Source organism: Ahaetulla prasina, chromosome 1, assembly GCF_028640845.1.
Source record: "Ahaetulla prasina isolate Xishuangbanna chromosome 1, ASM2864084v1, whole genome shotgun sequence".
NCBI lineage: Eukaryota > Metazoa > Chordata > Lepidosauria > Squamata > Colubridae > Ahaetulla > Ahaetulla prasina.
In genome coordinates, this window is record NC_080539.1 from 96,561,528 (window position 1) to 96,578,085 (window position 16,558).

Here is a 16,558-nt window from a genome sequence, read left to right on the forward strand (position 1 = left end):
CGGAGAAGGGCGGGATATAAATGCAAATTAAAATATATATATATATCTAAACATAAAAAGAAGCCATCTATAATCTAGCTATAATTATTGTTACTTCTTCATGTATTATTTTGCATAGTTTTTAACACTGAAACTGAAGAAGTTACCGTTGCTTATGCATCCATCCAGTGGTGGGATTCAAATAATTTAACAACTGGTTCTGTGCCTTAATGATTTCTTCCAACAACCAGTTCACCAAACTGCTCAGAAAGTTAACAACTGGTTCTCCCGAAGTGGTGTGAACTGGCTGAATCCCACCACTGCATCCATCCCAAATGATGCTTCATTGGCTTGATTGTGGAGATTAGTTCTTACACTACTGACATGGATCTCGGTTCTCAAAGCTGGGATCAGATGGAGCCCCCAAAAGATGGCTGTGCTGTACTCTCTGAAGAACTGGGCTAGAGTTTGCTTTCTTAAATGTTGTTTATACAAATCTGCCTTATCTGAAAGTAATCCCTTGAAGTATTATTAGCTTGTTCTTTCCTTCTAGTTTTATTAATCAGAATTCCTGTTCGCTATTTTCAATACTGACTTGCAAGAGGAAAAGTTTGATTAGGCTGCAGCTTAATGTTTGATATTCTTCAGAAGTGGATATGTCAACATTCACAGTGAATGTTGATGGTGATCACTAAGGTTGAAAGAATTATTTTAGAGCAATACATATAATGTATGTTCCAAACAAAATTGTATAGCCTGCTGCTGAGCTTTATTTCTTATTACTATGACTTATATTAGGGCTATGCAATGCTTCAGATCTGAAGGGGAAATGATGCTCTGGAGTGTACAGAGAAGCTTAGGGAGAACCTGACAACAATTCATTAGAGCGATGCATCTTTTTTTTTTTTTGAATCAGAAATACTGCATCACCCACATTTAAATGACTCCCCTGATTCTATGAGTGAGTCACAAATCAAATGCAACATAAAAATAAAGCCCAGATTATCATTGCTGTTATTGGTTATTTATGACTGTTCAACAGTTATTAAGTGAAAAGAGATACATGCTTTATTTTTTCAACTGCAAAGAAACATATGGAAGTTATACTTCAAAATACGCAACATATGTGCTCGAACTGATCTTTTTTTTATGCTGATTGCAATCAGGGTTTTGGCTAGTATTTCAATGTGTGTACCGTTCTCCCACTCTACTCTTCAGTGTCAAAATCCCGAATATTGTTTCTATTCTGAGAACAGCTGGCAGCACTTATCCCAGAAAGCCCAATTACCTTAAATAAAGCAAGGATTTATGAAAAGAGGAAAGTGAGCAGAATCAACATTGTGTCTTCTAAATGAGTTTTTAACATGATGTCTGCCCAGCTGTTACATTGTCTATTTGCCTAACATTTAGCTTAAAATGTTTTCAGAGGAGAATTTGATTTATTTATTCATTTAACCTTAACAAGAAAGCATAAACAGCGCAACTCTGACTGAATGCAGAGAGATGGGGTTGCGGTGGATTCACCTTTTAAGTGCTCTTCAAATTGTACAAAAGCAGGGGATTTAACTTTTAGCTATAATAATTGATTGTTGTTCCGGAGTTGGGAAGGCAGCTTTTTAAAGATTCTAGCTGTAGAAGCTGGAAAGTTAGTAGCATCACCCGCCCTCCGTAGCCAGGATTCAACGAGGCAATTAGCTTTTTAGTCAGCCAAAGCGCAAAGTGCAAGTTTTTCCTGACAAGGTTAGATTGTGCAAATGTTACTGAATAGACATTGCCTGAATTTTGATTGGAATGGCTTTTCGGGAAGGAGCATTGAAGAAATGGTTTCGATTTCATTGCTCTATGCCAAAGTATACCTTTAGGTGTGTAAATCTTCCAGGCAACACAAAGCTGTGATTACCATTTCCCTGACTTCACCCTCATCCTCTCCCTAATTACAGGAAACTAGTCATATTGCTGAGGGCCAAAGAGGAAAGAGTAGCTGTGGTACTCTTTAGTTGTGGTAACAATCATACCTATTAACATGTAAACTAACTAAGAAGTGTGGTTTTGTTTGAAAGGGTTGTGGCACTTTCTTACCCATTATCCAAAGGGCCTTAAATCAAATTTCAGTTCCCTTCATAATTCTTTCAAACCGCTGTTTGAAACACATAGTTAATATATTGTTCAATACTCTGCCTTTGTTTCCATCCTGTTCTATGTTTTTTAAGCCAGGATAAAAGAAGTGATTGCATTAGAAGCATAACCCTGGTCTCTCCTGTTGGCCATTGTGCCACCTGCTGTTTAAAGTGTTCAGCATCTCTGATAATTCCTTCACGATAAATAAAAATCCCCAATCATTTAAAAACAGCATGAAAAAGGAAAGTAACAGAAAAAATATGTATCACTAAATATGCTTATTTTTAAAATGTACATAAAATTGAACAAGTTTTGTTTAAATTAAACAATACGTTAGAGCTTTAGAAAATTATATACCTGAGACTATAGTACCGAAAGTGTTAATTTTTTTTAAAGAAACCTTTAAATTATCAATATAATTTGTATTGTGATTTTATTCTATGTTTATGCATTTAGATATGATTGATAAATAAAATCACTGCCATCACTGCTATAATATGTGCTGATGAATATAAGTCTGTATCAGTGCTGTATGTATTATTGTTCTGTCATTTTTTCCCCTAAAGAAATATAAATTCTTTAGAACAAGGGGCCCCAATCCCCCAGGCCACGATCCCTTTGGAACTGGGCACAGAAGCTGCGGACGAGCACTTGTATGCAGCTCTATTTGTGCAAGAAGCAGACACATGTGCCCACCACTTGCACAACTGTGTGCATCGGTGCTCGCCCACCACTCACACGGAAACATCCCCTCTCCCAGTCCGCAAAGCTGGTATTGGAAGAAATATCCTAGTGGAGTCCTAGTGGACAACCATTTAAATATGAGCCAGCAGTGTGCAGCAGCTGCTAAAAAAAGCCAACACAGTTCTGGGCTGCATAAACAGAGGGATAGAATCAAGATCACGTGAAGTGTTAGTGCCACTTTATAATGCCCTGGTAAAGCCACACTTGGAATATTGCATTCAGTTTTGGTCGCCGCGATGTAAAAAGGATGCTGAGACTCTAGAAAGAGTGCAGAGAAGAGCAACAAAGATGATTAGAAGACTGGAGGCTAAAACATATGAAGAATGGTTCTACCATGTTTTAATTATATTCATTGTATGATTGTATCATTCATTGGTTGCAGCAACTGGTATGTCTAGTTTAATAAAAAGAAGGACTAGGGGAAACATGATAGCAGTGTTCCAATATCTCAGGGGTTGCCACAAAAAAGAGGGAGTCAAATTATTCTCCAAAGCACCTGAGGGTAGAACAAGAAGCAATGGGTGGAAACTAATCAAGGAGAGAAGCAACTTAGAACTAAGGAGAAATTTCCTGACAGTTAGAACAATCAATAAGTGGAACAACTTGCCTGCAGAAGTTGTGAATGCTTCAACACTGGAATTTTTAAAGAAAATGTTGGATAACCATCTGTCTGAGATGGTGTAGGGTTTCCTGCCTGGGCAGGGGGCTGGACTAGAAGGCCTCCAAGGTCCCTTCCAACTCTGTTGTTGTTGTTGTTGTTGTTGTTGTTGTTGTTGTTGTTGTTGTTGTTGTTATTATTATTATTATTATTATTATTATTATTATTATTATCCTTCTGGGTTCAATTCCAAGTGGTGAAAAAGACACTGGAAACATAGAGACTGCTTGGAAAGAAGGTTTAATGGTGGACAGGATCACATGGTTGGCCCTTTTTCCTGAGCAGAAAAGGGCTGAGATGGTGAGAATTCCTGGGTTTTATAACCTCTCTGGCTTTGAACTTCCTGGGGCACAGGAAAGGTATCCTGATTGATTGCTGTCAGAGGTCATTGCTAGCCTTGCTGGCTAATATGATCACCCCAGGTGCCATATGGGGAGTTTCTGTTGCTAGATGGGTCCTATTGTGTTGCAGATGATGGTCCATTGACAAAGGTGGGGGGGATTGGGTTTCTGCCTCTGGCCCATTAACAAAGGTGGTGGGGAGGCAGGAACGTGGGAGATGCTTTGTCTTTAAAACATGTTTCTCCATTTCTCATCCAGGGAAATACATTCTGCCTTTTTAATAATTCTCAAAATATTTCATTTTTCTAGGAGAGGGGTAGGCGCTAACTTCCTACAATGGAAAGGTTGGAGAACTCTGTTTTAGAAATTTGGTTCACATAGTTTTTCATAACATATACTTATTTATTTATTTATTTATTAAATTTTTATACCGCCCTTCTCCCAAAGGACTCAGGGCGGTTCACAACCAAATAAAAACAGTAAAAAGTGCACAATTAAAAACAGTAATTAAAAAACTTATTAAATACAAGGCCAAATTAAAATCCATTTAAAACCATAAAACCCAATAAAATATTAAAAACTACTAAAAATTCTGCGCCAGTCCTGCGCGAATAAATAGATATGTCTTCAACTCGCGGCGCAAGGTCCGAAGGTCAGGCAGTTGATGGAGTCCTGGGGGAAGTTCATTCCAGAGGGTGGGAGGCCCCACAGAGAAGGCCCTTCCCCTGGGGGCCGCCAGCCGACATTGCTTGGCGGACGGCACCCTGAGGAGTCCCTCTCTGTGAGAGCGCACGGGGCGGTGGGAGGCAATCGGTAGCAGTAGGCGGTCCCATAAGTAACCCGGCCCTAAGCCATGGAGCGCTTTAAAGGTAGTAACTAACACCTTGACGTGCACCCGAAAGACCACAGGTAGCCAGTGCAGCCTGCGCAGGAGTGGTGTTACATGGGAGCCATGAGCGACTCCCTCTATCACCTGCGCAGCTGCATTCTGAACCAACTGGAGCCTCCGGGTGCTCTTCAAGGGGAGCCCCATGTAGAGAGCATTGCAGTAATCCAGGTGAGAGGTAACAAGGGCATGAGTGACTGTGCATAGGGCATCCCGGTCAAGGAAGGGTCGCAACTGGCGAATCAGGCGAACCTGATAAAAAGCTCTCCTGGAGACGGTCGTCAAGTGATCTTCAAAAGACAACCGCCCATCCAGGAGAACGCCTAAGTTGCGCACCCTCTCCATCGGGGCCAATGACTCGCCCCCAACAGTCAGCCGTGGTTGCAGCTGACTGTACCGGGGTGCCGGCATCCACAGCCACTCCGTCTTGGAGGGGTTGAGCTTGAGCCTGTTTCTCCCCATCCAGACCCGTACGGCTTCCAGACACCGGGACAGTACTTCGACAGCTTCGTTGGGTGGCCTGGGGTGGAAAAGTACAGCTGTGTATCGTCAGCGTACAGTTAGTAACTCACCCCAAAACCACTGATGATCTCACCCAGCAGCTTCATACAGATGTTAAACAGGAGAGGCGAGAGAATCAACCCCTGCAGCACCCCACACGTGAGGCGCCTCGCGGTCGATCTCTGCCCCACTGCCAACACCATCTGCGACCGGTCAGAGAGATAGGAGGAGAACCACCGATAAACAGTGCCTCCCACTCCCAAACTCCCCAGCCGGTGCAGCAGGATACCATGGTCGATGGTATCAAAAGCCGCTGAGAGGTCTAATAGGACCAGGGCAAAGGAATAACCCCTGTCCCCGGCCCTCCAGAGGTCATCAACCAACGCGACCAAAGCCGTCTCCGTATTGTATCCGGGCCGAAAGCCGGACTGAAACAGGTCTAGATAGACAGTTTCATCCAGGTATTGGGGTAATTGACGTGCCACCACTCTCTCTACAACATTCGCCACAAAGCGAAGGTTGGAGACCGGACGGTAATTACCTAAATATACATTTTGCATACAGCTTTAAATCTTCTCTAATATATCTTTACCCACTGTGCTTAATGTATCCTTTTTGTACTCAGCTTTAAAACATAGTTCCCGCCCACTTCATCTCCTAATATAGATTTGTACAATATTTTTGAGCTATGAACAGCAAACCTATGGTTTTGGTAGATCATTTACTTTTTTTTTTAACTTGATCCACTAGAATTTTTAAGGACCATCCTACAAGCCAGAGGTTGGCAATAAAGCAGCAGAAGACAACTTGGTACATGTGTCCTTTTGAGATGGGACACTTTTCCTTTTGCTGGATACAATATTTTTTAAATAAATAAAAACATGATTGAATTTAATGATCCCAATCTTGCAAGATTATCAGATCAAATGGGAAATCCATCTGAATTTGTAAGACTATGGACCCGGACTCTAAAATCCTCTGAAATATTGGCAATCAATTGAGATTCTGGCCATATAAAAAGTATCTTTGAGTCCACATTTTATTTTAATTTATATGGCCACTCATCTCAGAAACTGGCTTTAGACATTAGAGACCATCTATGGTACTTTGACCGCAGACTATAAGTGGTCTCTGGGCCATAAGGAATCGATGATAAAAAGAATTCTGTGTTTTTCTTTCGCATTCTTTCCCAAAAGTGAGCTTCAAGATATGATGTTTGGGGACATTTATACATAGTCATCAACTTACAACCACAATCGAGCCCAAAATTTATCTTACTAAGTGAGACTGTTGTTAAGTGAGTTTTGCCACATTTTACGACCTTTCTTGCTGAAGTTGTTAAGTGAAGCACTGAGTTGTTAAGTTAGTGACAAGATTGGTAAGTGAATTAGGCTTCCCCATTGACTTTGCTAGTCAGAAGGTCACAAAAGGTAATCACATGACCCTGGGATACTGCAACCATCATGAATGGGAGTCAGTTGCCAAGCATCTGAATTTTGATCATGCAGTCCTAGGGATGCTGCAATGGTTGTAAGTGTGAAAAATGGTCAAAAGTCACTTTTTCGGTGTCATTGTAACTTTGAATGGTCATGAAACGAACTGTTGTAAATTGAGGATTAGAAATGATTCTAGGATGTTTGCTTGGTTTGGCTCTTATGCCTTTAAGAGGCTTACAATAAGCAATCATACAGTCCTTAGTTCTGATGGCAGTGCTGATAATGATGTAATTTTAGTTGCTTCTGAAGGCATCATGGCAGATAATACAACTCCAAAAAGCAAGAGGTTCCCCCCCCCCCAAAAAAATAAGACATGTTATTTCAACGAATGAGATTCTTCCACGTTTAACCCTAGGAAAAATCCTCTTTGCTGAATGTTTTTCTTTTTTAAAGAACGAAAAATTCATTGCCTTTTTAAAAGCAATGAATGAAAACAGTATATGGTTTGTAGGGACAATAAACTATGGAGAGATAAAATGAATGTGGTTAGGAAAAATCAGATTTCACCATATAGTATAGTATAGTATAGTATAGTATAGTATAGTATAGTATAGTATAGTATAGTATAGTATAGTATAGAATAGAATAGAATAGAATAGAATAGAATAGAATAGAATAGAATAGAATAGAATAGAATAGAATAGAATATTTTATTTGCTAAGTGTGATTGGACACACAAGGAATTTGTCTTGGTGCATATGCTGTCATTGTACATAAAATATACCTTCATCAAAGTGCAACACTTACAACACTTAATGATAATCATAGGGTACAAATTTAACACTTAATTATACAACACTTAATGATAATCATAGGCTACAATTAAGCAATCATATTTCATTTTCTTACCTCATGCCTTCAATTTCTCCAGGTTAATTTTTTTTCTGCATTTTTGCATTTTTTTAAAAGGGAATACTTTGTCACATGCATGTTGAGTTTCTGTTTAATATTCTGTTAAAACTTAAAAGTTCACTGAGGTAATTAAACAAGTTACCTCAGTGTAACTCAATCTCAAGAACTTGAAACTGGGTGGACTTCAATCCAGAATCCTCCAGCCATCATGCTGGTTGGGGCATTCTGGAAGATGAAGTCCACACGGCTTCAAGTTGCTGAGGTTGAGAAACACTCAGCTACATTGTTGGGGTGATGCATGAAAAACCCACATGTTTTCTGCAGGCCATCATCTAAGCATTACCTAGTCTCATAAACATTATCCATATTAACTGCTATATTGTACAACGTTCAATGCCAGAATTACTAATCGTCTTCCACAGCATTCCTACGTAAGCAATTAGGCATTATATCTATTCTGAACCTGTGGCACCATGATATAAGCTAAGTCACATATAATCAGTTGAAGTTGTTCGATGCCTTCATAAGCTGAAATTAGGCCAAAAAAATAAACACGTTTCTATATCTGAGATACTATTTTTAAAATATGGAAGTTACCACATTTATTATCAACATTCAGCACGTTCACAATATATTTTTTTCCTATAAAAATAGAGGGAAATGCAATATTTAGATAAAGGGAATAAACTTTTCAACTATGTTGACTATCCCTATGCCACTTTTTTTCAGAACTATATAGAAGTTGTATCTGCAAGTAGTGGATGCATTATCCTACATTTAACATCCTAATTTTAGGGCCCTGACCTCGAAGGATCCCATGAGAAAGTTATGTAAAAATCTTTCTCTGTTTCTCTGAACTTTAGATCAAAACATGGGTGAAGGAAAGATAAAGAGCAGAAAACCAGTAATCTTAGATAAATGTACTCCCTTTGCAATGTTTAATAAGAAACAGCTCAGTCCTTGAATGCCGAAAGATAAAACTGTACTGAAATATAATTGAAACTATAATTGCTAGGCTAGGCTAGGGATTATGCAAAGTATCACAGCTGTTGAAATAGTGTCCTATGAAGTGAATATTTAACCTAAAAGTACATACAGTAAAACGTTAAGAAACAATGTAGGCAATTTCATTATTTCCAATACTTGCATTAGAACAGCTTTCCCCAACCTTGTGTTTCCCAATACTTTGGGCCACATCTCCCATAAATCCCCAGTCAATATGTCTAAAGGTCCCATAGTTGGACAGCGCAGAATTTGGGATTGCCATTATTGTCTAAATTATTGAAATTTAAATGAAGTAAATTACACTAAAAAAGTAACTAATCGGCTTCTTCGTTCAATAGAGATTCTCCATTATCCGGGTCATGGTTGTCCCAAAAGTGCTTTTCTAAAAGGCAACTGAACTTTCTTTGTTTTTTCTTTGAAATCATTTCGCTTCTCATCCAAGAAGCTCCTTCAGTTCAGAACTAAAAAGCTTCTTGGATGAGAAGTGAAATGTTTTCAAAGAGAGAAAAAAAAAATCAAGACATTCCAGTTGCCTTTTAGAAAAGCACCTTTGGGACAGCTTTGTTGTTCCTTCTTATGGATGGATAATACAGTGGCTAGGTCCTAACCTAGAAGTAAATTTACTAGGGCTTCTGACTGCCCTAGATTTAAGTCACAGACTTCCAAAACTGATTATGAGTATCTTTTTAATATGATAAGGAAAAATAAATAAAATGATTTGAGAGTAATTGTAACAAAGAGCCAGTTGGTTCACTGGTTAAGGCAGGGGTCTGCAAACTTGGTTCTTTTAAGACTTGTGGACCAACTCCCAGAGTTCCTCAGCCAGCTTTGCTTAAAAGAGCCAAGTTTGCAGACCCCTGGGTTAAGGCACCATGCTAGAAACCAAAAACTGTTGAGTTCAAGTCTCGCCTTAAGCATGAAAGCTGATCGGGTGACTTTGGGCCAGTCACTTTTTCTCAGCCCAACCCACTTTTCAGGGTTCTTGTTGTGTGGAAAATAGGAGGAGGAAGAAATATTATGTATGTTTGCCACCTTATAAAGTAATAAAGGTGGGATAAACTAATACATAAATAAAACAAAACTTTTTATTTTAAATATTGCATACAATGCTGCATGCTGCCCAGACTCATATAATGGAGTCGATCAGCTTATAAATTTAATACATTTAAAATATTTCCTCACATAGCAGCTGATACAATCTGGAGAGGCAATAAAACCTATAATATGTAAATCTTTACAATAATAATAAATATATGTTACTGGTACATACTAATGCTTTTCGTATTATCTCAAAGTATGTTTGGATGGAACCAATTATTTCAAATATGGCATGACTATTTGCCAGCAATAGAGTCCAGCCCTGCTTTATATGTTTTTAGAATATAACTGATATTTTCATTGACTTCCCACTCACTTTGTATTTGTTGGCTGCTGGATACCTTAAATAATATACTGGTCTTTGACTGAAATAAACTTTGATAACTTGCCAATCCTCCAGAGTTTTTCAATGTAGAATCTGATTTATTACTGGGCAACCTCACTTTTTAAGTATATTTTTTTATTTGAAGTACGGTACATATGTGACATGATTGTACATACTAAGATTTAAAATTAACATGTAGCACATAGTTTTCATTTCTTGATATAATGCCATGAATTTCTGAAAAAAACATTCTGAGTCTACAGATTGAAGTTTGAGAAATATTCTTAGATCTGGGTAAGACTACTCTCCTGGGAACTGCCAATACTGAGAAACTTCTTGAGCCATGAGATGATTAAGAAAAGATCAAAAAGTTCAACAAGTCAAAGAAAGCTAAAATTAACTATTCCTTAATGTTGAAAGGGATTGCGCAAAATACGAAAACCTTATAGGTTTGACAAGGCATAAGTAATCATAAAGTGTATGCAAGTTTCTTCCCAAGAAAGAGGAATGTGGATAGAAGACTTAAAAGTCCTATGAAAATGTGTAATGATTTACAATGTGTAAATTGGTAAAATATAGCCTGGCGTTGCAACACCTTGCATAGACTTCAAAGAAAAAATATATATCATGCTGCTGTATTGAGTCCAGTGCAACAATGAACTAGCTCTATGAGTTATTTATTGTCATAAAGCAATAGATTAAATTAGATAATATCACTGCATGTGAAAATATTCCCCCTGCCATCCATTTATTGGCTAAAGCAGGCTTCTTAATATGGTTACCCTTCAAATCTGCCAGACTTCAACTCCTATGATCCACTAGTCATCATGGATAATGCATGATGGAACTTAGATTCAACACAACATGTTCAACATAGGTCTCTTTTCTAGACATATGTGTAATCAGAGAGGCCTCTAAGGCATGAATTCTAATATTAACTAGATGTCAATCTTTTTCATCTGCTGAAGAATTTCAGCAGGTAAAACATCCCTATTCTGCTTAATAGTGTGGCTTTTTGTAAAAGGTTGTTTATGTAACCATGTTCTATCATTCTGACATGATTGATTTAGTGCTACTTGTGTAACTGTAGCAGTTAAGATCTATCATTAAGAAGTAATTGTCCAGTTGTAAAAATATAAAATAAGTCAGATTTTAATGTAATGGTTACTTTCACCAGAAGATTTTTTTAAAAAAACTATACTGCACAGATCTTCCTAGCCGCTAAAATCTGGGAAATAAATCACATGCTACTTTGTTTCTCAACAAAATATGGGCTTTACATTTTGCAAACAGATTCACGTTTTCCCCTATCCCATTTCAAAAAAAGAGTAAGGAGGAAAGGGACAGCAGATGGATTTCAGGCTTTTGGGTGGCAAATGAAGATTCAGAACTTTTGGTTTTTTGGGGGGAGGGTGGGCTAGGATGAGGAGAGAGAGAGGTCAAGAGGGTGTTGGTGGCCATATGCTGACTCCGCAAACGGCTTAGAGAGGGCTAAGTAAAGCACCGTGAAGCGGTATATAAGTCGTAAGTGCTGTTGCTACTGAGCAGCCTTGCTCTGCTCGATGCAACAAAATGGCTACATAGGAAGAATTACCAGTGGGGGGGGGATTCGGCGCCCTGAATAAACATTAGAAAAATCTCCATTGGCCAAACCACCTGGTAGGTGTTTGCTGAAGATTCTCAGTCATCCAAGGTAGAGCCGTTGGGAAGCTGAGTCAACTTTTTTTCTTATGGGTTCGAAATGTTTCTTATTTTGCTTATTTCGAACCCACAAGAAAAGAAGTAAACCATAAAGAAAATATGACTTCAGCAACAGAGTGGTCAATGCCTGGAATGCACTACCTGACTCTGTACAGTTTCTTCCCCAAACCCCCAAAACTTTAAGCTTAAATAGAATTTTTTTTTAATTGGCCAAGTGTGAGTGGACACACAAGGAATTTGTCCTGGTGCATATGCTCTCACTGTACATAAAAGAAAAGATACCTTCATCAAGGCACTAACACTTACAACACTTAATGATAGCCATAGGGTACAAACTGTCTACTCTTGACCTCACCCCATTCCTAAGAGGTCTGTAAGGGGCGTGCATAAGTGCACCAGCGTGCCTACCGTCCCTGTCCTTATATTCCTTTTTACTTACTCTTTTCATATATCCAAATTATGTTTATACTTTTACCTGTTACCTTATATATGATTGACCAATAAATAAAAATAAATAAAAGTCCAGTTGCCCCCGGCTCGACTTCCAGAAACGCCGCAGATGCGGCTATAGGGAATGCAAGCCTGAGTGAGGAGCATACCTCCGCTTCGGAAGAGGCTGAGCCTGGGACGCTGGAGGGCGAGCGCAGCAACGGTGCGTTGCTGGTCACGTCGATGAGCCTGGAGCAGGCAGAGCCCGCACGGGAACTGCCAGCGCTTCTCATGCTCCCGCGGATTGATTGCGCCCGAAGACTGGGCTGCTTTTCCTTCGGCGTTCGGACGGCCCGGGGAATAACCCAGCCGGGCGAGTCCCTAAGAGCCAGGCTCGCTTGGCTACCTGGGTTTCTATGTCAACCGCCCCGTGGATACACAGCTGGGGCTGTCGATTAGAGAACCCGCCCTCTCGATGATTCTCGCGAGACGCGATCCTAAAGTTTGGTTTTTATATTGTGGTGTTTTGGAGAGCTTTCCCCTCTCATCCACCTTTGGAAAACGCTGGTGCGTTTCGTCGTTCGTAGGGCCGTCCGTCTCGCAAATGCGACTCGGGGAGGCTAAGAACACATTAAAAATTACGAGATCGGCAAAATTTAAAGACGGGGAAGGTTTCCTTAGGAAACCGGGGGGGGGGGGGGAACGCGATCAGGAATAGTTTTCGCTATTCCAAAGCTGCATTTTTTAAAACAATATTTGTATCCTAGGCATTCTAGAGAAGAATTTATTTGGTTTTTGCTGACTGTTTATTTTTACACCTTAAAAGAATTGTCAACCTTTAAACATTATATATACATACACATATATACATACATATACATTATACATTATATAGATATACACACGTACATATATACACACACATAGGTACATACGCATACGTGCATACACACACACACACACACATATATATTACTGTACATTTTTTGTAGAGGTGGCATTATTCCCCCATTCTTTTTTTAAAAAAGTATTTTAAATATCACAGAATGGGTCCAACATTTTTTTATCTGTATTTGGACTGGGCCCTTTGTTATTTTCAGAGGGTTTTTCCAAAAAGCCTTTCTGACTGGACCTGGCCAATAAAATGCATTTAACAAAAATCAAAAAGGATTGGTATTTAATTATTGCTTTGTGGTCTGAAAGCAACCATCTGGTGGAACTGTTCCTTGCCTCCCCCGTTAAGCTCAGCCTTCCCCCATGTGTAGATATTTAAAAAGGCCATGAATAAAGTACTTTGCAGCATGCTAATTTCCACTATTTAAAAACGAATCTTTAAAGCAGCGGTGCCCAACCTTGGCAACTGTAAGGCTTGTGGACTTCAACTCCCAGAATTCCCCCAGGTGGCTAGCTGGGGAATTATGGGAGTTGAAGTCCACAAGTCTTACAGTAGACAAATTTGGACTCTCCTTCTTTAAAGGAAGGTGGGACAGAGAGCTAAATAGTGACCAATGCCGAGTTCTGTGGCAATGCTTGTCAAGTTAATTCATTTTCTTGCCTACAGAATGTAACTGATCTGTTCTTTATTCCCTTTTGTTATATCAATCCCAAGAAGCATTTCATTTGAGAAACTTTTCTATTCCCAGAAGATATTCAATGTGTTACCTCATAATCTTTTTTTAAAATCATTAGCTTCTAATATGTTACTTAGTATACCGATGGGTTGCTTTTATAGTACAAATATATCCGTCACTTGGCTTAATTGTGCGTTATATATTACTGAGGTGTGAAACATAGTACCAGTCTCAATTCACACTGCTTTTTCACCATTTGTGATATGCTAAATCACAAGGCTGATTCAGAATGTTTTGGGATATATATTTCATAGATCCTTTTTCTTGCATGTGGTTGCTGAATTTAATAATACTGGCTTTTTACATTTGAAAAATAGGTAGCTCAAATATTCTTTTAGGGGATTTTTGAATTCCTGAATGGATTTTCAAGAAAGATTATTATCTTTCCTATGCTGGAAATCTAATAAATTTTATTTTAGTGTGTCCTAGTCTCTCCACTGGTAGTTCTTTTTGGGTTAGTTATTACTACTATGGTGCACCAGTCAGCTTAAGGATCTTAAGGTTTAAAGACATCGTGATATTGAACTATATTCCCAAACATTAGAATTTGTCTATTTGGGTATATTGCCTTTCGACTGTTGCAAAATAATGTGATTATGAGCTCCTGGAAAGAAATACTTGTATCAATTTGAAAGATTAGTTTAGCAAGCTCTCAGCTCTCAGCCTTTGAACTGATGCTTTATTGATGGAAAGGCAAGTTCAAGCAAAGCTATTCTATACTTTAAATTGTTGGTTAGAATTTGATTTGTGTTTATTGTAAAAAAATAATAATAGAGAAATGTGTTGCTCATTCCTTTTATGTTAAGTCCCCTCCCCCCATTTTAATATGTATTATTTAGTGCTCTTTTAAGGATATAATTGAATAGTTTGGAATAAACCATGTAAGTTTTCAATTGTTGTTTTTTTCCACTTAATACAAAATTCAATACGTTGTCTCATAATCCCACTGAATAGAAAAGCAAGTTTTTAAAAAAGGAAATTTCAGTACAAATTTTTTTCACATGCTGTATTTTTAAACATCCTTTTAGTTGACAGCATATTAGGAGTGGACTTAGTAGTTGTGTGTAAAATTCATTCTTCCTAAAGACTGCCTTTTGCACATTTCTACTGGTTCTTCTTTAATGGGAGAGCACCAGGAAATAAAAGAACTGGAGATAGTCTGGAAAGTAAAACAAAGCAAAACTCTGAAGACAATAGAAAGTAACTTTTATATTGTTGCCAATAAAATTACATGGAAGCAGTGATGAAATAATCAAGAACAAGCTTGTCTTGAAGAAGATTCTACTTACATTCTTAAGTGTGGATGCTTATCTTTGCCCTCTTCAATATAAATCCTAAATTACAGTTTATCAATATTTTTCACGCAAAGAACAAGAAAGGACATTTCTTAAAGTTATTCCAATTCAAGTTATTTGTTTCTGAAATATTCCACTTCTTTGGTTTTTGTTGGCTTCTACAATTCAAAAGAATGAAATTGTAAAAGAATTTATGATTTAGCTGTCTACTTAAAAGACATTAACAGTATGGAATTGTTTTCTGTAACAAAACATGTTACAAAAAGTGTTTATTTATATGCTCCATGATTACTCATGTGAAAAACTCACCAAAAAAAGACCTTGGGAGAAATGTAGTTATATTAAAAAATCAGCATCTCTTTGTGATTGTAATTACACAAGTTAAATGTGAAAACAGCCTAAGAAATGCATTACTGCCGAAGGTCATCTTCCTTAAAAAATCATTTTTCAGTTTATAAAGTCTACTAGTAAGAGTTTGTAAAATCCAGAGCACTTAGTAAAAAAAAAATCTTAGATAAGCTTTTAATCTTTTTTTGTGGAAACTTAGAAAGCAGTTTCAATTTTCTACTTTGGCAAATTTCCACTAGAGACTACTATTTTTTTAATTATTTACTAGTAGAGGGAGTGTGGGATTTTCATGACCCTGTTAGATATATTTCAGCTGACTTTTTAAAGTCTGCTAATTTCCTTTCCAAAAGGAAGACTATCCATCCTATTAATAAAGTCAGAACAATGAAACAAAGCCTTTGTTCCTCTTGTGGACCACTTTGCCTGGTGTATGATGATTGCCAGAACTTTGGAGAGGATGTTACAAGCTGATTAAAAATGTTTCTGAGGACTAATAAACATTCCAGCACCCAGAATTTATTAGTTTTTCCCAAAACTTAGGAAGAATCCTGTTTACAGCAATATTTAAAATACATTAAAGAAAAATAAAAGGTCATAATTACAGAGAATGGTAAAACAGAATTTTTCAGAATTCTGGTCATTAAAGAATGAAAATAACGGTCACACAGTATCTTCAGATCTTCTCTTGTTCCAAGAGGCATAGACCAGTGTTTCTAATTTAGGTGATAAAGTAAACAAAGCATGGACAGAGTTGGGGAAAAAATGTAAGTGTGCCTGTTGACCAGAAGTTCAGGCAAACAGCTGTATTAACATGCTGTTCATTTGTGGGTAAGCCACAATCTTGGAATAATTTACTTTGTGAATATTTATCTCTTCTTCATATTTGTTGTATGCAGATCTGTTCTAATGTGGGTCTTTGTGCATATGTCTAGAAATAATAATGTTTCCAAAAATTCTGCCTTCCAATTCCATGAAAACATAACCATAGCAACTCTGCAGAGACATTCTTTTGAAAGATCAAGTTGTTGTGGAGTCAAAAGAAAGCATTATTTTCTGCAGAAAATATATAATTCCTTTTTTTTTCCTAGCGAAGAGAAAGAACTTTAGCATTTACTAAGTACTAGAGTAAATTTTGTGGATTCAATCTGAAG

The 16,558-nt window shown here is 37.9% G+C and overlaps 1 protein-coding gene across 2 annotated transcripts in view; it reads right to left on the reverse strand.

The window, feature by feature from the left end:
• CCDC170 (coiled-coil domain containing 170) overlaps positions 1 to 12,552 on the reverse strand; it is a 72,346-nt gene extending 59,794 nt beyond the window's left edge. For both annotated transcript variants that reach the window (XM_058169459.1, XM_058169451.1), the window contains exon 1: positions 12,304 to 12,552. In XM_058169459.1, the coding sequence (XP_058025442.1) occupies positions 12,304 to 12,426 (123 nt within the window). In that variant the 5' untranslated portion in view covers positions 12,427 to 12,552. The remainder of the gene's footprint in view (positions 1 to 12,303) is intronic.
• Positions 12,553 to 16,558: the final 4,006 nt, after the last annotated feature.